At 37.5% G+C, this 20,596-nt stretch overlaps 1 protein-coding gene across 1 annotated transcript; it reads left to right on the plus strand.

Annotated features, from left to right (window-relative positions):
- Nucleotides 1-4,509: 4,509 nt before the first annotated feature.
- Nucleotides 4,510-20,372, plus strand: LOC111870052 (alpha- and gamma-adaptin-binding protein p34). The gene is made up of 6 exons (XM_023862016.2): nt 4,510-4,746; nt 4,844-5,034; nt 5,670-5,793; nt 8,782-8,940; nt 16,985-17,173; nt 19,283-20,372. Exons 1-6 carry the CDS (start codon nt 4,680-4,682, stop codon nt 19,486-19,488), a joined length of 936 nt encoding a protein of 311 aa, XP_023717784.1. The 5' UTR covers nt 4,510-4,679; the 3' UTR covers nt 19,489-20,372.
- The last annotated feature ends 224 nt before the right edge of the window (nt 20,373-20,596 follow it).

Below are 20,596 nucleotides of genomic sequence, written 5' to 3' on the forward strand. Positions count from 1 at the left end.
GCTGTCTGTAAAAATGATCAGTGAAACAGAAATCAGCCCTGTGCTCCAAAGTGGAGCAAAGAGGAGGAAAGAAAAAATATTCAGTCTATGTAAGAAATTAGAACACAGTGATACAGAAATATAGAATAACAGGAAGATACACAAATATGTATATCAAGTTCATACATTTTATAACAACTATAAACACAATTTAAATTAAAATCTACAATCACTTAACCCCCCTCTAAAAAAATTAATACAACTTAGCACACTACAATCATCTAGGCAGTTTCCTCATCCGGTAATTTTAACACCTGATGATGATCACATTGGTCGATCATGTAGGAATGGACTTTCAAACTTTTGAAGTGAATAACTTTTAATAAATTCTATAGAACATAGTTTTGCATGTGAGACTAAAATTTAATCGACACTAAAAGAGATTTACATTTGGAGAAAGCCCAAGGAAGCGCACAATCCCAAATGTCTGGTTCAGTTGCAATAGTGAAACATGGAGAGTCTGTGAAGGTTTGGGCAGCAGTATCTTGGTACAGTAGTCTGTTGATGGCATTATTACCCATCATGGCCAAATTACTGCAAGGGAGTATGTGGACGGGTTGGTTAATCAGGAACATCCCATGATCCAGATGTTATTTCTGAATAATGATGCAGTTTTCCAAGATGACAATGCCCTCATTCACACAGCTGGAACTGTTCAGTCATGGTTTGAAGAGCATGAAGATGAACTTCAACATCTTCCCTGGCCAGCACAATCACCAGATTTGAACATCATCGAACCACTCTTGTCAGTCTTGGAGACTACAGTGAGGAACAGTTTCCCACCTCCAACATCTCTATAGCAACTTGAAGGTGTTCTTCAAGAAGAATGATATAAAATTCTACTACAGACTGTTCAAAACTTGTACGAGTCCATTCCAAAAAGAACTATGGCTATATTTATGGCAAAAGCTGGTCCAGCACCATATTAATAAAGAAATGTGTACAGTATCTGCAGTGTTTCCATTATTTTGTCTATCCCCTGTATGTGTGTGTGTATAATTCAGAATAAACGTATTATATTTATTGTTTTTATTCATGCACATGTGATGCTGCTCAAAAGAAACCGAAAAATATAGTGTGATATAATAAACAGATTGGCACGTTTTCATTTGCTATAAAACATTTTATTACACTACCTGAAGGTTTACAGCCAAAACACTGCATTGATCTTTGCCATAATACTGAGGAGGTTATAAAAATAGTTTTGAATTCCAGCATGTTTTGCACATTGGACTCATTTTGGCCCTGTACCATTCACAAGTTACTGATACATATTAGATAAGAAGATAGATGTTTTCAGTTTTATCTTTTTTTCTGTTGCCCTGAAGTAAGGTGTCAAGATCCCAAGAAAAAGAAAAAAGTAACACTGCCTCAGTGACATGGAAAGGAATGCAACTGTGTATTGTGTGATGGTGTATACAAATCCATGCTTAATTGTGCATTAATCATGTCTTCAGAAGAAGAAAATGAATGAGCAAAATACTAATGAACTGCAACTGCATCAGGAATGGATTATGGTGTTTCTTGACATGATCTTATGCATCTGGTTCATGACTGTGCACTAGCAGATAGAAAACCTCCTAATTCATGGCAGAAGAATCAAGCTGAATAACGGTGATATTAGTGGTAGCGTAGTTGGTTCAGTCACTATGCTTCAAGCCAGAAGGTCACGGGTTTCAAATCCTGATGAGGTGGAGTTTTTCAATTTACTTAATGCTTCCAGCTGCCCTTGGGTCGACTCAGCCTCTAACAGAAATGAGTGCCCAGAATCTTCCTGAGGGGTAAAGAGTGGCTGGTGCATAAGGCTGACAACCTTACTTCCACCTGTTAGCTCACTGTCTAGAAAATGTGGGAGCCTTGACAGCCTGTTACAGGGATAGCTTTACCTTTACCTTTTACCATTAGATTTCATGAGGTGTCAGTGTGAATTAGCCTGAGAAAATCAGTGGATGCAAGGGTATACATTTAAATAGTTGCTGTGTGTCACTTTCTGTTCAAAAATTTGACTGGAATTCTGGATTCTAGTCCAGACACAATTTACAATCTGGATGAAAGAGCCAATACACCTGGACACACTCCAGATATTGTTGTTGCTTGCAAGTGCATTAAACAGATATGAAGTATTATATCAGGGAAAAGGGATCCAAAGTTTACACTGTACAGTTCAGGAGATAACATAAACACCAGAAACCATCTACTTCTCTTGAAGATCATGACTATAGAGAAGAACTGTATAACATAATTATAGGATACACCTACTTTATTTCAAAATTGCCCCCTATGGATGTTGGATAAACCAGAGAAATTTGATCACTATTAAAATTTCATGTGGGGTATTTTCATGGGTATTGAGCAGAGTAGGTTAAGTTTATATTTATATCACATATCACCATTTCTTATATCTGGAATACTGAATAATATAAATATACATAAACTTGTGTTTTGTGTTTACAAAATGAAAGTATTACATTCTTATATCAGTAAATAGGTCACAAATGGAAGTAAACAGCTGTAATGGATGTAATAGGATCTCTGTGTGTATCACTAGGTAACCACACAGTCCAGCTTCATTACAGTCTAGGTAGCAGAGGAGCATGCACTTGTTCAGAGCCTTGTTTCAGTGGTCAAAGGGGTGAACATGCTTGAGAGTGTACTACCAAAGAGTATAATTCTGTTGTCTGTATTTGTATGTAAAAGGACTCAATGCAAAGGATACTCATAAAGAAATGTTTCCTGTTTATGGTGGGAATTGTTTGTCATGTAAAGCAGTTCATAAATGGGTTGAGAAATTCAAGTTCATTCGAAAGTCACAGGTGATGCCTGACCAGGTCACCCTGGTGAGACTGTGACAGGAGCTACTGTACAGTGGGTAGAAGGGTTGATTTGAGCTAACAGGAGGATAAAGGAGGATAACGATATGGTGTAGCAACTGCACTAGGGTGTTCCCATTGTTTAGCATACAGCATAACGCATGGTCGTTTGGTGTTCTAGAAACTGTGCACATGGTCAGTTCCCAGAGAACTGAAGGATTTAGAAAAAATGATGAACCGAATGGGTCTGTTCTTGGAACATCTTTTACAGTTTGCAGATGAAGGAGAATATATGCTTAACAGGGTTGTTACTGGGGATGAATCACGGGTGCATCAATACCAACCTGAATCAAAGTGTGCTTCAATGCAATGGAAACATCCCAGTTCCCCTTCAACCAAAAAATTGAAAGTTATGAGTGCTCCATCAGCTGGGAAGATTATGCTTCCTGTGTTTTGGGATTCTCAGGAAGTACTGTTAGCCCATTTTCAAAAGCATGATGAAGATGTGAATTATGCATCATACTGTGAAGTTCTGTTGAAGATTCGGGATGCAATTGGATTTCAGTATTCACGCGGTCGGATTAAAGTTATCTGGGACAGAAACACATTTTATACAATAATGTATATACAGGGCCGGATGTAAGGGGGAGAGACTGAGGCAGTTGCACCAGAGCCACCACAAAATAGATATATAATCCATAAATTTTACTGAAACATTTGCTTCTCTAAAATTGTGGAGAGTTAGTTTGTATTTTAAGTTATTATAAACACAAGAACAACCAAATAGAATTGTCGTAACCTAAATTTGTTGTTACTGATAGAAACCTCCACAAACTGATTTCTTTGGGGGACGCCACAAACTGTAATTCCGGCGCCACAGTTACATGACGATTATCTACCATAGAAATCTGATACTGTAATGGTTCACAAAGCACATAATTAAACCAAACACCCTTAAATAAGATTTTAATAAAAAGTAGCAAGGGAACCACTATATTTAATAACTGCAAACTGTGATCATCCAGAAATTAAACAGCTGCAATATTCATCACAGTTATCAAACTCGAGATCTTGTGAATTCCTCTCCTATTGAGGAAAACCAACCTACACAGCAATAATGCTATTTCTATCAGCGCAATAATGTGTATAAATGATCAGTATTATTATAAATCATGGGACGGAATGAATTTAGCTTGTGCATTTTTAAAAGGAACGGAAGCACGGGGCCTTCAAAAAGCAGTAACCGGCAGTAACGATGTTTTAGTTTGGTTTAAGGGTATTTCATGACCGTTGTCATATTGTTCTGGTTAAAAGTACCTATACTGAATTTGAATAAATTGCACAAAATCCATTGTATATAAATTTATATTGAATGCACGATACGTTAGAATTACGTATCATCACTGATTAACCCGTTTTACAGAGTTCACAGGAGTGTGCAAAGCTATACTCGTGTAACGTGTTAGGTTAGATTCAATAGAAGGTGCATGTGGATAAACGAAACATTTTCATTTTGCAAGAAGTTGTTACTAATATTCGCCGTGAGAGCGATAAATCTTACACAACTGTCACTAATCGATATGTGCTCGGAACACCACGAATTCTTCATGAGTTCATGAGGCTACAGAGGCATTCAAGAAATGCTTCGTTGGTTATACATTTCGTGACGAAACTGGATTCCCATCCTGCACCATCAGGGTCAATCAGGGTTGGAAACAAGTGACAGAAAATATGCGGTCATATGCGTCATATGTCTGGTGAAGTGATCGAAGAAAGTTATTGAACAGGCTTTTTAATTTAGACATTAATTGTATATTCAATATTTAAAATATGGAACCAAAGCCTTGTGCTGTAGTGGCCAGCTGTACAAGTACCCACCCTCAGGATATAATCAAATGTAATTATCCGAGTTCTGGCATGCCGACCGATTTATGGGTGTTATTTAATTAAGTACATTTTGAGTGCACTATTAATGATTGTTTGGGTTATTTCAGTGATATTGGGCGTTGATGAACTTCCCGAGCCTACGAAGCTGGAAGATGGAATCAGTGCCTATCCGTGGCATATTGATAATAAATATTACACGACGGATGTCAATTTATGCTCTGTAGAAAAGAAAACTTTGGGTAGTGAGGAGTTTGCTGTGTCTGTTGAAGCAGTTGTTATACATTTTGATAGTAACAAGGTATTTATGAATGGAAGTGTACTTAGGTATGCGAAAGGTGTTCAGAATTTATAGTAACAGGGTATTTATGAATAAACAGCTGTGTGAAAAATGTTCAGAATTTTGTAAATGTTGTAATTTTGAAATGCCTTCAACCGTCAGTGTGCGATCCAGAAAATGTGTGGGGAACATTGTGCAAAATAAGTATGTATATAGTAATTTCTAAGGGACTAGAGATATTTATACAAATAAAGAAGAATTCTAAATTCTTACTGCATAGTTGTATTAAGTTATAAATAAAATAATGATACAAAGTAACACTGCATTCCATCTTAAGATTTTATAGTCATTACCAATTCAGATTCACAGTAAAAGAGTATCCTACTGAATTATGAGAATACACTTACTGAACTTAAAGTCATCTGATGAAGTCCATTTAGTGTATTTGTGTACTTTTCACTGCAAACATGTTTGAAGTCTGGGGTCATCAATGGATATTAATCTTATGTACTCAACTTATTGGTCTTTGATATGGTAACCTGTAAGGAGAATGAATTGAAGACCCTAAAGAGTTGACAAAGTGAATAATTTCTATTACTTCTGTCCTTTCTGGTCCTAAAGCCCATTTGATTGTTCTTATTTCTCTTTAATTGTAGAATGATGGGTTAAATGCTGTGGAGAGTTGGCTTTCCTTCCTGAAAGAGTTTGAGCCAGAAGTGCAAATACTTTTGTGTGAAAGGTGCCATGAAAGCCCATCAGTAGGAGTCTGTAGAGTAACAGGTAACAGAACATTTTAATTAGAGTGTGAACTCCTCTAGGTGAAATATTACATTCTAAGATCCACAATCTAATTACTTCTATTTGGCATAATGAAAAATTGCCTGATCAGTGGAAGGAGTCTATTATTGTACCAGTTCACAAGAAAGGTGATAAAACTGACTGTAGTAATTATTGGAAGATATCCCTGCTATCGACTTCATACAAAATTTTATCCATTATTGGGGATCATCAGTGTGGGTTTCGACGTAGCAGATCAACTACAGATCAGATCTTTTGCATTCGTCAGATACTTGAGAAAAAATGGGAGTACGATGAGACAGTACATCAGCTATTCATAGACTTCAAGAAAGCCTATGATTCGGTTAGGAAGGAAGTATTGTACAATGTTCTGATAGAGTTTGGGATACCCATGAAACTAGTTAGGTTGATTAAAATGTGTTTAACGAAATGTATAGTAAAGTCTGTGTAGGTAAACATTTGTCTGATAAATTTCCTATTCAGAATGGTCTAAAACGAGATGCTTTATTGCCACCCATTTTCAACTTTGCTTTAGAATATGCCATTAGGAAGGTCCAGGGAAACCAGGTGGGACTGAAATTAAATGGGACACATCAGCTGTTGGTCTATGCCGATGATGTGAATCTACTGGGTGATAATGTAGATACCATAAAGGAAAACACACAAACTTTAATTGACTCAAGTAAAGAGGTTGGTCTAGAAGTGAACACAGAGAAAACTAAGTATATGTTACTGTCTCGTCACCAAAATGAAGGGCAAAATCATGACATAAAGAAAGGAAACAGATGTTTTGAAAATGTGGCACAGTTCAGATATTTAGGAACAACAATAACAGATCAAAGCCTGATTCAGGAGGAAATTAAGAGGCGATTGAACTCGGGTAATGATTACTACCATACTCAGTCCAGAACCTTTTGTCTTCTCGTCTGTTGTCCAAAAACATAAAAATTAGAATATACAAAACTATAATTTTGCCTGTAGTTCTGTATGGGTGTGAAACTTGGTCTCTGACATTAAGGGAGGAACATAGACTGAGGGTGTTTGAGAACAGGGTGTTGAGGCGAATATTTGGACCGAAGAAGGATGACATGACAGGAGGTTGGAGAAAGCTGCATATTGAAGAGCTTCATAACTTGTACTCTTCAATTATAATTACATTGAGCAAGTCAAGGAGGATGAGGTGGGCAGGGCATGTAGCACGAATTAGGGAGAAGAGGAATGCGTATATGATATTGGTTGGAAAGCCAGAAGGAAAGAGACCACTGGAAAGACCAAGGCGTTGGTGGGTGGACAATATTGAAATGGATCTTGAGAGATAGGATGGGATGGTATTGATTGGATGGATCTGGCTCAGGGTAGTGACCAGTGGAGGGCTCTTGTGAACACGGTAATGAACCTTTGGGTTCCATAAAATGCTGAGAAATTCTTGAGTAGCTGCAGAATTGGCAGCTCCTCCAGAAGGGCTCAGCTCCATGAGTAAGTAAGTAAGTGAACTCCTCTTCCTAGTCTCCTACCTCTCCTCTATAATGCCATGTATATCAGGCAAGATACACTCATCATAAGCAGTAGTGTGATGAAAACACTGGATAATAGTGGCCACTTTACAGTCAATGCTATATCAGGTCCCTGAGCAGACAAGACTAAAAAAAAATTAACTCTTTTTAAGAGGGACTTAAAATCCTTTCTGTTGAAACATTTCATTTATTCCAGTGCCCTTAAATTCTGAAGTGAGTGTGTTATGGTTTTATGTTATGACAAATATCTTGTCCTCACTTAATCTATAAAAGAAAATGTTGGATGTTGGGTTTCTTTTGGTATTGAATTGTTGAAAGTGGAGTGATGTATTGTATGATTGATGTGTATGAAGTCTGTAGGTAATTAAGTTTCATAGTATTGTTGACTCATGTATGATATGTATGTTATATTAATATGTAGTAATTGACTTGTTCTATATCTAGAGGTTGTATCTCCAAATATGGATTCTTGGAACAAATAAATTGATTGATTGATTTAATTTAATCTGTTCAGTTCTTTTCTCGCATAAAGTTATGTCTTAAGACATCTGTAGTCTTATGATCCAATTTGAAAAGACTGTTATATTAAATTAAAACAAGTTCCTTTTCATTGCATACAATGAGAGAAAAGTGTTATAATTTATTATAATTTTTAAATGTGTTGTATATAATTTATCTCTTTGTTCGTCCATAGTAAAGCACCCAAAATGAAAGAGTCATGAGTATCATTCATTATGTATCATTCATGGGCTTGTCAGTTTGTGTAAGTTATCATCAAAATATGGTGCTCAGTGGGCCTAGTAGTGATATGAGTGCTTGTGGTGACCAGAGGTTCCCCTCCACCCACTAGATGTTAATTCTCAGTGCTGCAACTTAGTAGTGCTCTCTCTTACTTCGCACAGTGACCTACCACGTTACCTGTAGGCTCGAATAGACATCTGTCATGGAAACTGATTATTAGTAAAAATTTATAAGCTAAATGTTTTGTGTGATAAAACCAAATATTAACATTGAATATTCTTGCATTTTGTCATTAAGTGTTTTAAGTATAAGCATAAACACTGGTAGTAACTAACTCTGTGGAACAGTATCCTTCTTGAGAATCTAGTAGTTGCTCAACCGCTCATGAAATTCCTGGCATTTTATGGAACCCGAAAATTCAGTACCTTGTTCACAAGAATTCATTGCTGGTCCTCAGTCTGAGCCAGTCCATTTGGTACCCTTCCATTTCATTTCCTTAAGTTTCAATGTGGTGGTATCTTCCCATCTGCATGTAGATATTACTATGGGTCTCATTTCTTCAGATTCTTCTACCAAAACTAAATTCTGGGTGGAAGTGTTTCATTATTCTTGACATTCCAAAGTTTGTTGTCAAGCATTCTGAGTGTGTAAATGCTTCACATTGGTTTAAAATATCTTCAGAGGCTGCAACTAAATATAAACACAAATATTTCAGTTCAAGAGTGGTGTGTCGAACAAGGTTTTGAGCTTGTAGAATTGAATCCTGAACTGGATCCAGAGTGGGAGGAAGAACAGGACTTCATCGAGACAACTGGCATCAAGAGAGTGGTTCAGGCTATGCATGCTCATCTTTGGCCAAATCTACAAATGAAAGGTAAAGAAACATTTGGTTGCATGTTTATTATATTACTTGTATGTAGTTATGTACTGAGGGTATCATTTCATTGGGTGTCCTAAAGAAATCTATTAACAAAAGCTTAATTTTATTGAATACAGTATGAAATTGGTTATGTTTAATTGTTCCTTGCATCCTGTTGTATATTTTAATGAATATTAGATTTAATTTTATTGACCACACAACACGTTTTTTATTTACTGTCACACTACATGTTTCGACCTCAAGAGGTCATCCTCAGGTGTACGAACACAGTTGCACAATCACACGCAATCACATTTCGTTTTTCCACTTATTTTTGATCCTGTATCCTGTTCAGGTCCACGCTCAAATAATATGTGTCAAGTTCTTCTTATAAAATATAAGTTAAAAAATACAAATGTTAAAGGTTAAAATTTAAAATTTAAAAATTTTAAATTTTAGTTCACTGTAACTAGTTATATTACCACTTGGTTAAAAAGTTCATGAGGACACCGAAGGACAATATATTTTATAAGAAGAACTTGACACATATTATTTGAGCGTGGACCTGAACAGGATACAGGATCAAAAATAAGTGGAAAAACGAAATGTGATTGCGTGTGATTGTGCAACTGTGTTCGTACACCTGAGGATGACCTCTTGAGGTCGAAACATGTAGTGTGACACAGTAAATAAAAAACGTGTTGTGTGGTCGGTAAAATTAAATCTAATATTGGTTATGTTATTGACATAGATCTTTGATCAGACAGTCTTCATTCTACAACTGAATTATATTGGTAAGAATTTCTTGTTCCTCACCCAGTGGTTTTTAATTTAAGTGTATTTGGCCACTATTTTTTGTTGTCCTAATTTAATTTTCTGGTAGTAGGTTCCCTTTGTGTTCTATGACTAAAAATTCTGGGTCAATTCTCATTTCCTTTGTGTTAGTTCTGTGTCCTGTCCATCTCGCTCTCCTGTAGTAGATCACCCTTACCGAAGATAAAGTTTCTGTAAAAACAGAATTGAGTACCATGCAGTGAAATATTCTCTTAATTTTCCTTTTGACATTTATTTATGTATCTTGTTGCTGCAGTTTCTTGTTGACTCCCTTACATGCATCATGACATTTGTTAATGAGACAATGGTCCAGCACCAAAATTCAGGGTTGAGTGGTTAATGCTCCTGCGTCATGTCTGGAAGGCCCTTGCTTTTAATCTTGGTGTGGAGACCAACTATCCTGACAGGTTTTTTTGTCCTTCTTTTCCATTCATTCAAGCAGATGCCACGGTAATACCACAAATTAGATGATGACCCCTTTCTTCCACATCCTCCCCATTTTGCTATTTACTAATCATCCCATTAGTCAACACTACAAAATCAGAGTTGTTACCAGTGACATTAGTAAACCATAAATAAGTAAGTATATCTGGTATGAAGAGTTCACTTTTCAGGGATATTGGTGTTATATCCCAAAAGATAGAACTCTTCATAACCATCATTGTAAGAACCTCAGATACTAAATATATCTGGTATGCTTACTTATTGCTATTTGTGCCTGTTCTGTAGTGACCTCTATCCCACATGTGAAACCAAATCAATATTCTTATAAAGTTAATATAAACATAATCAAGACATAATTTTTTAATTTGGCATACATGTCTCTTCTTCAGGTGACTAGTAAGTCATTACAGTAAATGACTTTTTAGGTTTCCAGCATTCTTATACGGGTGTAAAGGAGAATGGTGTATATATCCAGCACAGAGGATAAGATTCTGATTCTTGCTGTTATGTTACTTCTTACATGGGATCACTACATGTTGTGTGACTCTAGTCTGGTCAGAGTGTGTGAATATTTATCTCAGCAATGTTATCTAAATGTTCCCATGCAGTGCACAAAGTCTACAAACTGTAAAACAGTTTGTATATGCTGCTCAAAATAAGTGTAAATGCTTGAGGCACTGCATTTACATAATTTATCTCTTGTACCATATGTTTTGCTTATTTGTATTTCTCATAATGTCATACCTTCCCATGTTCAAATACTGATTTCTATCTTAAGAATCCTTCTTGTTTCTTATTGTATATTTTGCAACTGTATCTGTATCTGTATCTTTATTTTCATTCCATAAATCCTTACTCGCAACCAAAGCCATCAGATATAGAATGTGTCACATGTGCATACATTAGATCAAAGCACAGAACTAGTCACCTTACAACTACAGAAACAGTAATTATACATAATTCAGTAATTTAACAAGCATATGGGACTCATCAACTTGACAGCAGTACTTGACTGAAATCATAGCTTAAATATATAAACATACATCTGAATATAATAAATTAATTTATAGTACAATGTAGTATATAAACAGCATTATAAAAGGTTTAATTCATCTTGTATTAAAATATTCATCTAAGGTATAAAATGAATGGAAGTACAAAAAAAATTTCAAGGGCAATAAATTGTTTGTATTATGGGACAAATCCTTTATTGGAAGAGGTAAACTGTTAAACACTGAATCCCAGTATAATATGTCCCTTCTGATAAACTGACAAATGAGATGGTGGATGATGGAAATCAAATTTGGTCGTAGTATTATATATCTCATAATCTACTTAGAATTATGTTTATTATTGATCACAAACAACAGAAGTGAATATACAAGGTGGCTCAAATATGACCATGACTGATTTTTTTTTAACCAAAATTGCCAAACACTTACTTGCACATGTCAGTCTTCAACGTACTCCCCTCCGGAGTCAACACATTTTTTCCAACGTTCTGGTAGCATCCTGATGCCCTTTTCAAAAAAGTTTTGTGGTTGGCGGCGTATCCACTCCCAAACATTCTGGATGACGGCGGCATTGTCCACAAACTGCATGCCTTGCAAGTCTGATTTGAGCCTTCCGAACAGGTAGAAATCACTTTGTGCCAAATCGGGACTGTACGCCGGATGTGTCAGAAGGTTCCATTTCAATTTCCGGAGGGTTTCCATTGTTGTTTTGGCTGTATAGGGGCGTGCATTGTCTTGAAGGAAGGCTACCCGCTTTCCACCTCTCTTCCGCTTGGATCGGATATTTTCCTTCGCGTCTGTTGCCAGGAGGTCTGAGTAATAAGCTGCATTGACTTTTCTGGCATCTGTCAGAAAGTCTACATGGATAACCCCCTGCCAGTCCCAGAAGAACGTTGCCATCACTTTTCCTGCCAAACGGCTCCTCCGTGCGCTCATGGGTTTGGGAGAACTGGTATGCCGCCACTCGCGTGATAACTGCTGGGACTCGGGAATGAAGTAGTGCACACATGTTTCATCGGTGGTCACTATAGGCTTCAAAAATGCATCACCTTCGTCTTCAAACTGCTATAGGAGACGACTGGCAACTTGCATGCGCGCCATTTTGTTCACGTCCATCAAAGTGCGTGGTACCCGCCATGCATTCACCTTGCAATAGTGCAGGTGGTATTTAATGATGTCTTCTACACTACCAACACTGATGGACTGCATTGCTCCAAGTTCCTTGATAGTGATGCGCCTATTCTCATGAATAAGTGCATCTGCACGATCAGTGTTTGGCTTGGTGACAGATGACGCGGCTGACGATCATGCGGTTCATTCTCCACATGCTCTCTGCCCTCTCTGAAGCACTTACACCATGGGTCCATGAGAGACACTCTTCCCCATACTGTTCTTGGAGTCTGTGGTGAATTTCAGTGGAGGAATTTGATCACAATGCATTGTTCCACGCTCCGTGGTACCTTCTGTTCACGCATCACTCTAGCAACTTCCAGACAGGACTGAACAGGTTCTAACCCTAACAGGAGGGAGGGTGGAGGTCGTGGCTTCACTCAAGGTCGCACAGCTGCTGCGCAGCGCGACTTGTTTACAAAAAATCAGTCCCGGTCATATTTGAACCACCTAGTATATCCTGAGATTGTAGTGGTAATATTTTTAATTCTCTAAAATATTCTCTACATATTCTACTTTGTATGTGACAAAATTTATATCCAGCCCTACTGGGTAACAACTGGATCTATGAAATGTAATTACAAATAAATACACGAGTCTCTGTCTCTGATCACCATAATTTTAATAATTATTTTTTGTAGTCTAAAAATTATATTGCTATAATAAGAATTTCCCCAAAATATTAGTCCATAAGTCATGATAGAGTGAAAATAGGATTAATATACCATCTTCAGTGGTTCTTGGGACAAGAATGGCTTAATTGTTCTAATCACGGAGCAAGCTGAACTTAGTTTGGGTACAACTGTATCTCTGTGGATTTTCCAAGAAAATGTGTTAATCCAAGGAATGTTGTATTACAAATATTAACTATTTTCTTGTTCCCATGCATTATATTTAAATTGATAAATTGCATAAATTGTGTCTTATCAACTGTCTGCTGATAATTACCATCCTGTGGCTGCAATGCACTTTAGTCATCTTCTCAACTTGCCTTAGCTTGAGGATTGACTGTGCTTGCTTAAGGGCCAAATACTGGTTTGATCACATATGAGGAGTCAGTTTGCAAGAGGTTAGAAGGCAACATTGGAGGAATGACAATTCAGTGTTAGTAGAAAGAAACGTTTCCAATAGAATCTTTTGAAGTAATGAATCCACTAAACTGTTTTTCACAGAATCATTTAATTCTGTTTTTCACTGATGTTTTATTCCACATTCACGAGACACTGGAACTGGCCATCAGTCCTTATCCTCAACTTGAAAACACACAACTGGCTGTGCATCATTTCTGTTACATTTATTTCCTTGCACATTGTTTTTTTTAAACTGCCATATTTTCTTTTGTATAACAAACAGACATGCATATTTGGTATTACAATTGATTCAGAAAGCCATTCTGGTTTATTTTCAGGTGACATCAAAACATTCAGCTACTCAGGCCAACTAAGAACTGTGCATAAACCAGAATAATGTTTCAGAAACTTTGTATGCTATATGAACACATCACAATATAAATGAAAGATTTTTTTTCCTGTGGCTTACATATGAAATATTTGTCATTTTTGCACATGTTTGGCATTACTGGAAGAAAATTTGGGTGTAGTTGGTTTATGCATATATCAGTATTCTGTGAAAAGCCATTTAAAATATTTGAGGTCTTCTCAGTGAGGTCACTTCAGAAATTAATTGTGGAAATTTGCTTTATTTTGTTTTGAAGTAGATTCAAAAGCAATACCGTATGCTCATAATTGTTCATTAGATATTATATCCAGCGTGTGTTACTTTTTAATGGAGTATGCATTAAGAAGTTTTTTAGTACAGTTCTGTATGATAATATGATCAAATTATATTCATATTCATTCAGGCAGGACTGGAATTCTGTGGAGATGCAAACTTTTCAGTGATGGAGATTTAGATAGTGGTTTTATGGGTCGTGACATTTTGTGGATTTGTGGGTGGTTACCAGTTTGTTTAGGAACATGCTGCCCCAGTCTTCAGGTTCAAAGTTAGTATAGGGGGCATGTGGATAGGTTATATACGAATGGTTGAGGGACCAAGCCAAGAAGAAAGCCAATCATGGCCTGAGGTGGGGTATAGGAGTCCTTTGCAGACCAGTGCTAACAGACTGGGAAGGTCCTTTGTAGTGCCATTAATGACCCATCAGTCTGCACAATGTCAGCCCACAATTTGGATGTTAGAGCTCCGGCTGCAATGTCTCTGTCACCACATCCCTTTAGTGAGAAAATTGTCTCATGCCATTTTCATCCAGTAAAATGTAAAAACAGTAATGTTGTCCCTGTGCTTAACTAATTAAGCCCTACAGCATGAAGGTGTATGGGGGAGTGGATGTATACTCATAGATCCACATTTTCTTGACCTTGGCACTAATTAGAGCTCTACGCCCCAGGGAATGAGCCCCCTGTACCCATTGGAAAGGAGGTTGGGTCTTCTCCAGAGCCAGTCTGGGCAACATGGACAAGAGAAAATTCTTGACCTTACTGAGACTTAAAATCTGACCCCTGGGTCATCCAGCCCATAGCCAGTCACTATACTGACTGTGGTATCCCGGCTCCTTCACTAGGAAAATGAAACTGATTATGCTTTGGAAACATCAGTAAGATGTGATTTCTTGTGTGCAAACAGAGTGATGCAGAAACTTCAAGTTTTTAGAAACTAACAAACGTTCTGTTGATTGAAGCTGCTGCTGTGAACGCCTACCCTATGGACACTTGTTAAGATGCAGTTCAGTGTACCTTCCATCCAAACAACCTGTATCTGTTAGACACACCTTAACACCTTTCTCCCTTTCCATGCTGGAGTCAGAGTCCATTTGACCATGTGCTTCAAACAGTCCAATCCTTCACACACAGTATAGAAATATCTTTATGGGTTTAGATGAGTGAAGGATCAAGCAACTGCACATATTTATTGTACTGTTGCGTTTTATAATGCCAGCAATAATTACAAGTCAAGTTTTGGATGATAGAGCTTGCTAAACAACCAGTCTTAAGTAGAGTGTGAGTCATCCCATTAAAAAGAATGTATCTTGATAGAATGGGAATGCAGTAGACCCTTGTTCTACACTGGGGTTAGGTTCCTGGAAATGCTGATATGTATCAAATTAGCATAAATGAAAGAAAAATTAGAATGTATTTAAATGGGATGCATTCCAGGCATACAAAAATTGAGACACTTTCTTAAAATAATACAAAACATGTATATATTTCAAACATGAACAGTATATACATGGATTTATGTCAATTTATTCTGTAATAAAATATAAATATGTATGCATTACTGGCAAGAGGAATGCCCTAGCATTGTTGTTACAGTGGTGGGGCCATATTTAAATCCCTACAAGCAGTAGGAAGGTTGCAGGTTCAAGTCCCGATGATGTCTTTGAATTTTTTCAATTGACCTAAACCTTCCAGCCGCACTATGGCCCTGGAGTCAGCTCAGCCTCTAACAGAAATGAGTATGAGGAATTACTTAAGTAATTTTCCTGGTGAGTAAAGCGCGGCCGGCGCGTAAGGCTGGCATCCTTACCGCCATCTATGAGCTGATTGTCTAGATAATATGGGACCCTCAACGTCTCACAACCCTATGGGCCTTCACGGCCTCTTACAGGGAAAGCTTTACTTTTTTACTTTTACAAGCAGTAGGATACCATTTCTCACTCTCCATTCTTCTAATAACTTCCATCATTTATTCTAATCTTATGGATCTGTATAGTCATATTCTCACTTGCAGTTGCACTTCCGCTCTTACAAGTAGACATGGTTTCACTTTTATTTTTTATTTTAAAACAAATATATAAAGAATTTTAAGACACAATATTAATGTACACAACAAATTGCTGTAATATACAGTGTCCTGTATAGAGAATGAAGGTTTACAGTGATGGGTTAAATGTGGCATTGCCATGAGTACATGCTCAGTAGCTCTGTGCAGGTACCTTCCTTAGTATCAGGAGCATGGTATAGAGTTTTCCAGAATTTGGGCAGGAAACAAAGGAAATTACAAGAAAAGTTTCAGACTGGCGAATGATCAAATCAGTGTATATCAAACTATCATAAACCAGAGGCCCAATGTATTCTCAATATGTGCTCTGAAGGTGTATTGGGTGGGACAACTGGGGCACTCCACAGATGTTAATGGTTAAGTATGGAACATGCCTATTCTTGGCCCTCATATCAGTGACATCAGGGGAGCTCTGCAGATGTTGTTGCTAATGATGGAATGAGCAGGTCATAGTGGCCACACAATCTAAGGCATGAACCATCTTTGCCAGCTCGAGCACTGGGATTGTGGGTTCAAATCCCACTTGAGGCATGGATGTCTGTGTGTGTTTATTCTGTGTTTGTGTTGTTCTTGTGTGTAGGTAGCGGTCTTGTGACAGGCTGATCCCCCATCCAAGGAGTTTTACTGACTGTATAGGATTAAGGAACTGAAAAATCGGTCAAGATGCAAAGGGCTGTAGAGCCATAGAGAAAATATAAAAATTATGGAATTGTCAAATGTAACTTTCATTGTAGATGACATTTGCACAATACAAGTGAAATATAACCAGCGTCTATAGCATATTGAAATTAATTTTGCAGACAGACCACAGCAACTGTCAAGAACTGTACAGTCCATGTTGAATGGTGGAGAAGCTGTGGATGGCGAGAGATGTCCAGTATCTGGGTTAGTTCAGAATTTACAGAATGTTCAGTTGGGTGCACAGAATGAACAAGAAAATGATGCAGCTCATACCGGAGCCAGTATTGATGACATTGAGGGCAGAATTGGTAAGTTCTGCACATTATTCCTAATTCTTTATTGCACATTTCCTGAATGTTTGAAATACTGGGGGAGGAGTTGCATATTCTTTAATATGTTCTCCCACCTGTCATTTGTTCCACCATTCAGTAATGGTTTTAAGTCCAAGCATCCATTTAAAATGCACATTTTAAATATAAGGCTTCTTCAGTTACACTATACTGGTTGATTTAATACATTTTTGATACTTAATCATTATGAAAAATTACCGAATGTTGTACTTCTTGGGTTACTCTCATGAGGAGCAAGATTAACTTTTATTATCTTTGTGCTGCATTATTGTAAGGACACATACACATAATCCAGCTGACCAAATGTTACACTTTTCAGTAGTAATATCATGAAATTGCGATAATTTCAACTAATTAAAGCATTGGTCTGTTCAGAGTAATGAATTATTCAGATTACTGGATTTCAAATAAAAATTTTAAATCTTTTATTAAAATCATATATTCAAAAGATTTGTATGTGTATTTGCATGTACGTGTGTAAATATACATACACATAAACAATGACCAGAACCCATAGACGTTCCACCACGTGCCAGGCAGTAACCAGGCCACATCTTTCATCACCTAGAGAGGCACGTCCAGTGACACAAAATGTCATGTCTCAAAGGAATTCATTTTCACTTCAAGGAAGTAAAATATTGCAGTTAGATTAAATTTGTAATTTTTTGAGGTGCCATGTGTGTGCAAGTGAGTGGGTGGGTGGTGTTGGTACTGTAAGTCAGTTCATATTACTGGGACTTTGGGTTAAAATGGGTTTGGATTACCAGGGTTCCACATTACATTAATTATAAGCATAATAATACTGATACACTAATTAATTAAAATTTTGTCATTAGCTGAGTAGAATAAGGAGATTTAAAATCTTCTACACCTGGATGATGTTAAAAATATTTTTCATCTTGATGCCAGTAGGCCATGCCATAGCTCAGACATTTAGACATGTACCATGGAGGCCTGGGTTCAGTCTCAGATGACTTCATGTGAGGTTCATGTGGCACTGGGGCAGGTTCATAGTTTTCTCCTGCTGATATTCCATCATTGTTCCATACTCTTCTGTCAGAGTCCCCCGACCAGGCAGCACATTATCACATGTTCAGTTTTAAGTTGTGGGCATTATCACTGACCCAGCATCTAGCTTGTCACAGAATAAGAAAGTTGGTGCCACTCTTCAGTTTTGTTTCCAGTGGATATGAAGAACATGAAGATTATTTGTAGAAGCTGCAGCTTGTTGATTGTATTTAGGTTGTTACACCATGCAGATGTGGGCTGATCTCTCAGAGGTGCATTCTACCTCCATCTCCAAGGTCAGCTCTGCAGGAGTCAGCATGCACTTCTGAGAGATCAGCCCACATCTGCATGGAGCAACAACCAAAGAAGAGAATTGTCATCAATATTTAATGACTGTGAAAACTTAAGTCAGTAAGTTGTAACTAACTAGAAAGATGTAGCTGACTAGTGTCTTCTCAGTGTTTCTTGAATGAAAGATGTTGCGACATGATGGCTGAATGTCAGAATCTTGGAACCATAGAAAGTTCCAGATGTGTCTGTAACGTCAGGTACTAGTGCCCTGCAGCCATGTATGCACACAACAGTTGAGGTTTTGGGGTGGTGTTTTCTCATTGGTTTGCAGTAAACCAGTATATAGAGAGCCTGCAAGCTAACAGAAATGTCCCCATTGTCCTAGCCCACAGCCTATCATTGTGTCTATAACAGAGTCATTGACATGGGGCTGTGCTAGGGCGTCAGTATTGTAACCAAGCTGGAATGATATGTCGCAGATTGTGAAACGGGTGTGCTACAAGTGTGATTGCTTGTGAACTGTATGATTATTTGTAAATAACATTATTCAGAGTCCAGTAAATCCAATTACTAGTCTGAACCCCATGTATAGCCAGAATCACTTGACTGTATGTTTCTGAAAGTCATTCAAATTTTTAATTGCAGTGAACTCACATCTCAGACACAAGTGCATAGTAAAGGAAATTGTTTTATTTTCATGATAAAGTACAATGGATAAATACAATATAACTTCATGAAATGTAATGGGTTGATATTTCTTCTTTATAGATGAGTTATTGGGAGAGAGTGGAGGGGTGGCTGGATTTTCATCTTTGTTTGAACAGCTGCACAGTATGAAGGAACGTGTTCAGGGTCTTCCAAGTGATCAGAGAAAGGCATGTGCTGAGCAGGTAGTTATGGCATTCTGGCGTGCAATTGGTGGTGATGAAGAGGAACTGGAGTGTCATAGTGAGTCTGGTGATACTTTTGATTGACTGTTGGGAACTGGTAATTAATCTTTGTTTCATACTATGTACATTGTATGTATATGTATGTATTTAGCCTATGTGTTGTTGAATACTGGACCACTGTAGTAAAAGAACCAGTTGGAGATCTCTGTTATTTAGAGCTACATGTAAATTGTTGCTACAGTATTTCACTCTGTACAGTTTGATATATAGAGATGGCCATTTTAAGGACTTGAACTGGAATGGTTCATAAACACTTACTGATTCTCCTCAGCTCTTACAGTAATATAAGATAAAACAGGCCAGAAGTGGCCGCAGTACAAGGGACTTAGTCCCACCCCACTAGCAATAAAAAAAATACACTAATATACGTACAGTAAACTCCCTGTTATCTGGCTTGTATTGGGAATTGGATTTACCCTTTTCCAGGCTTATGATATTTACATTTTCTGTTTCAAAGTGACAACTGTGTTTTTGCTTCAGTTCTTGCTTGTGTGCCTTCATAGGAGACATAGCAGATAAATGTGTGAAAGATTTCAGATCTGCTGCAGTTCAAAGAGAAATTCAGCTACTGTATATTGTAATCAGGCATCACTGCGACTGTAATGGCACTTGTGTGAAGTAGGTCAACAGCATCATTGCTAGTCGTTACTGGGAGAGTTACTGTGAGTTAGATGAATATGTGCATCTTGCAGTTTTGTTTTTGAAGTTACTTAAAGAAGTGGTACATTTTATTTGAAATATTTGATGGTTGCATCAGAATTCCAGACGCTTGGATACTGAAAATCCAGGATTTTTCTCTACTTGGATGCATCTAAGCAAGGACTGTCGTCATTTGAAACTGCACAGCTCCACAGGGAGGGCTTCTGTAAGTTATCTGGTGCTACCCTAATAAATTTAAAATAATGTAATGTGTTGGTAATGATAGATTGTTTGTAATTATGTTGTGATGCTAAGAGGAGACATTCCTTTGCCAAAAGCAAGTCAAGAATTTCATATGAACATGGATTCCAAAGGCCTTTGTATCTGAAGTGTAGACACACAAAGGTTTGCCCTTAAAAAGCCCGTTTAATGGCTGCAGATTGTCTTGCAGTTCTCCCAGGGTCCCTATCCTGTTTATCCCACTCCCTGTAGC

This window comes from Cryptotermes secundus, unplaced genomic scaffold (genome assembly GCF_002891405.2).
Source record: "Cryptotermes secundus unplaced genomic scaffold, Csec_1.0 scaffold165, whole genome shotgun sequence".
In the NCBI taxonomy this organism is placed as follows: domain Eukaryota; kingdom Metazoa; phylum Arthropoda; class Insecta; order Blattodea; family Kalotermitidae; genus Cryptotermes; species Cryptotermes secundus.

Coding starts and splice junctions, on each gene's coding strand:
- LOC111870052 (XM_023862016.2), top strand. CDS start 4,680: ATGGAACCAAAGCCTTGTGCTGTAGTGGCCAGCTGTACAAGTACCCAC. Junction 4,747..4,843: donor CCCTCAGGATATAATCAAAT/GTAATTATCCGA, acceptor GGGTTATTTCAG/TGATATTGGGCGTTGATGAA. Junction 5,794..8,781: donor AGGAGTCTGTAGAGTAACAG/GTAACAGAACAT, acceptor CAAATATTTCAG/TTCAAGAGTGGTGTGTCGAA.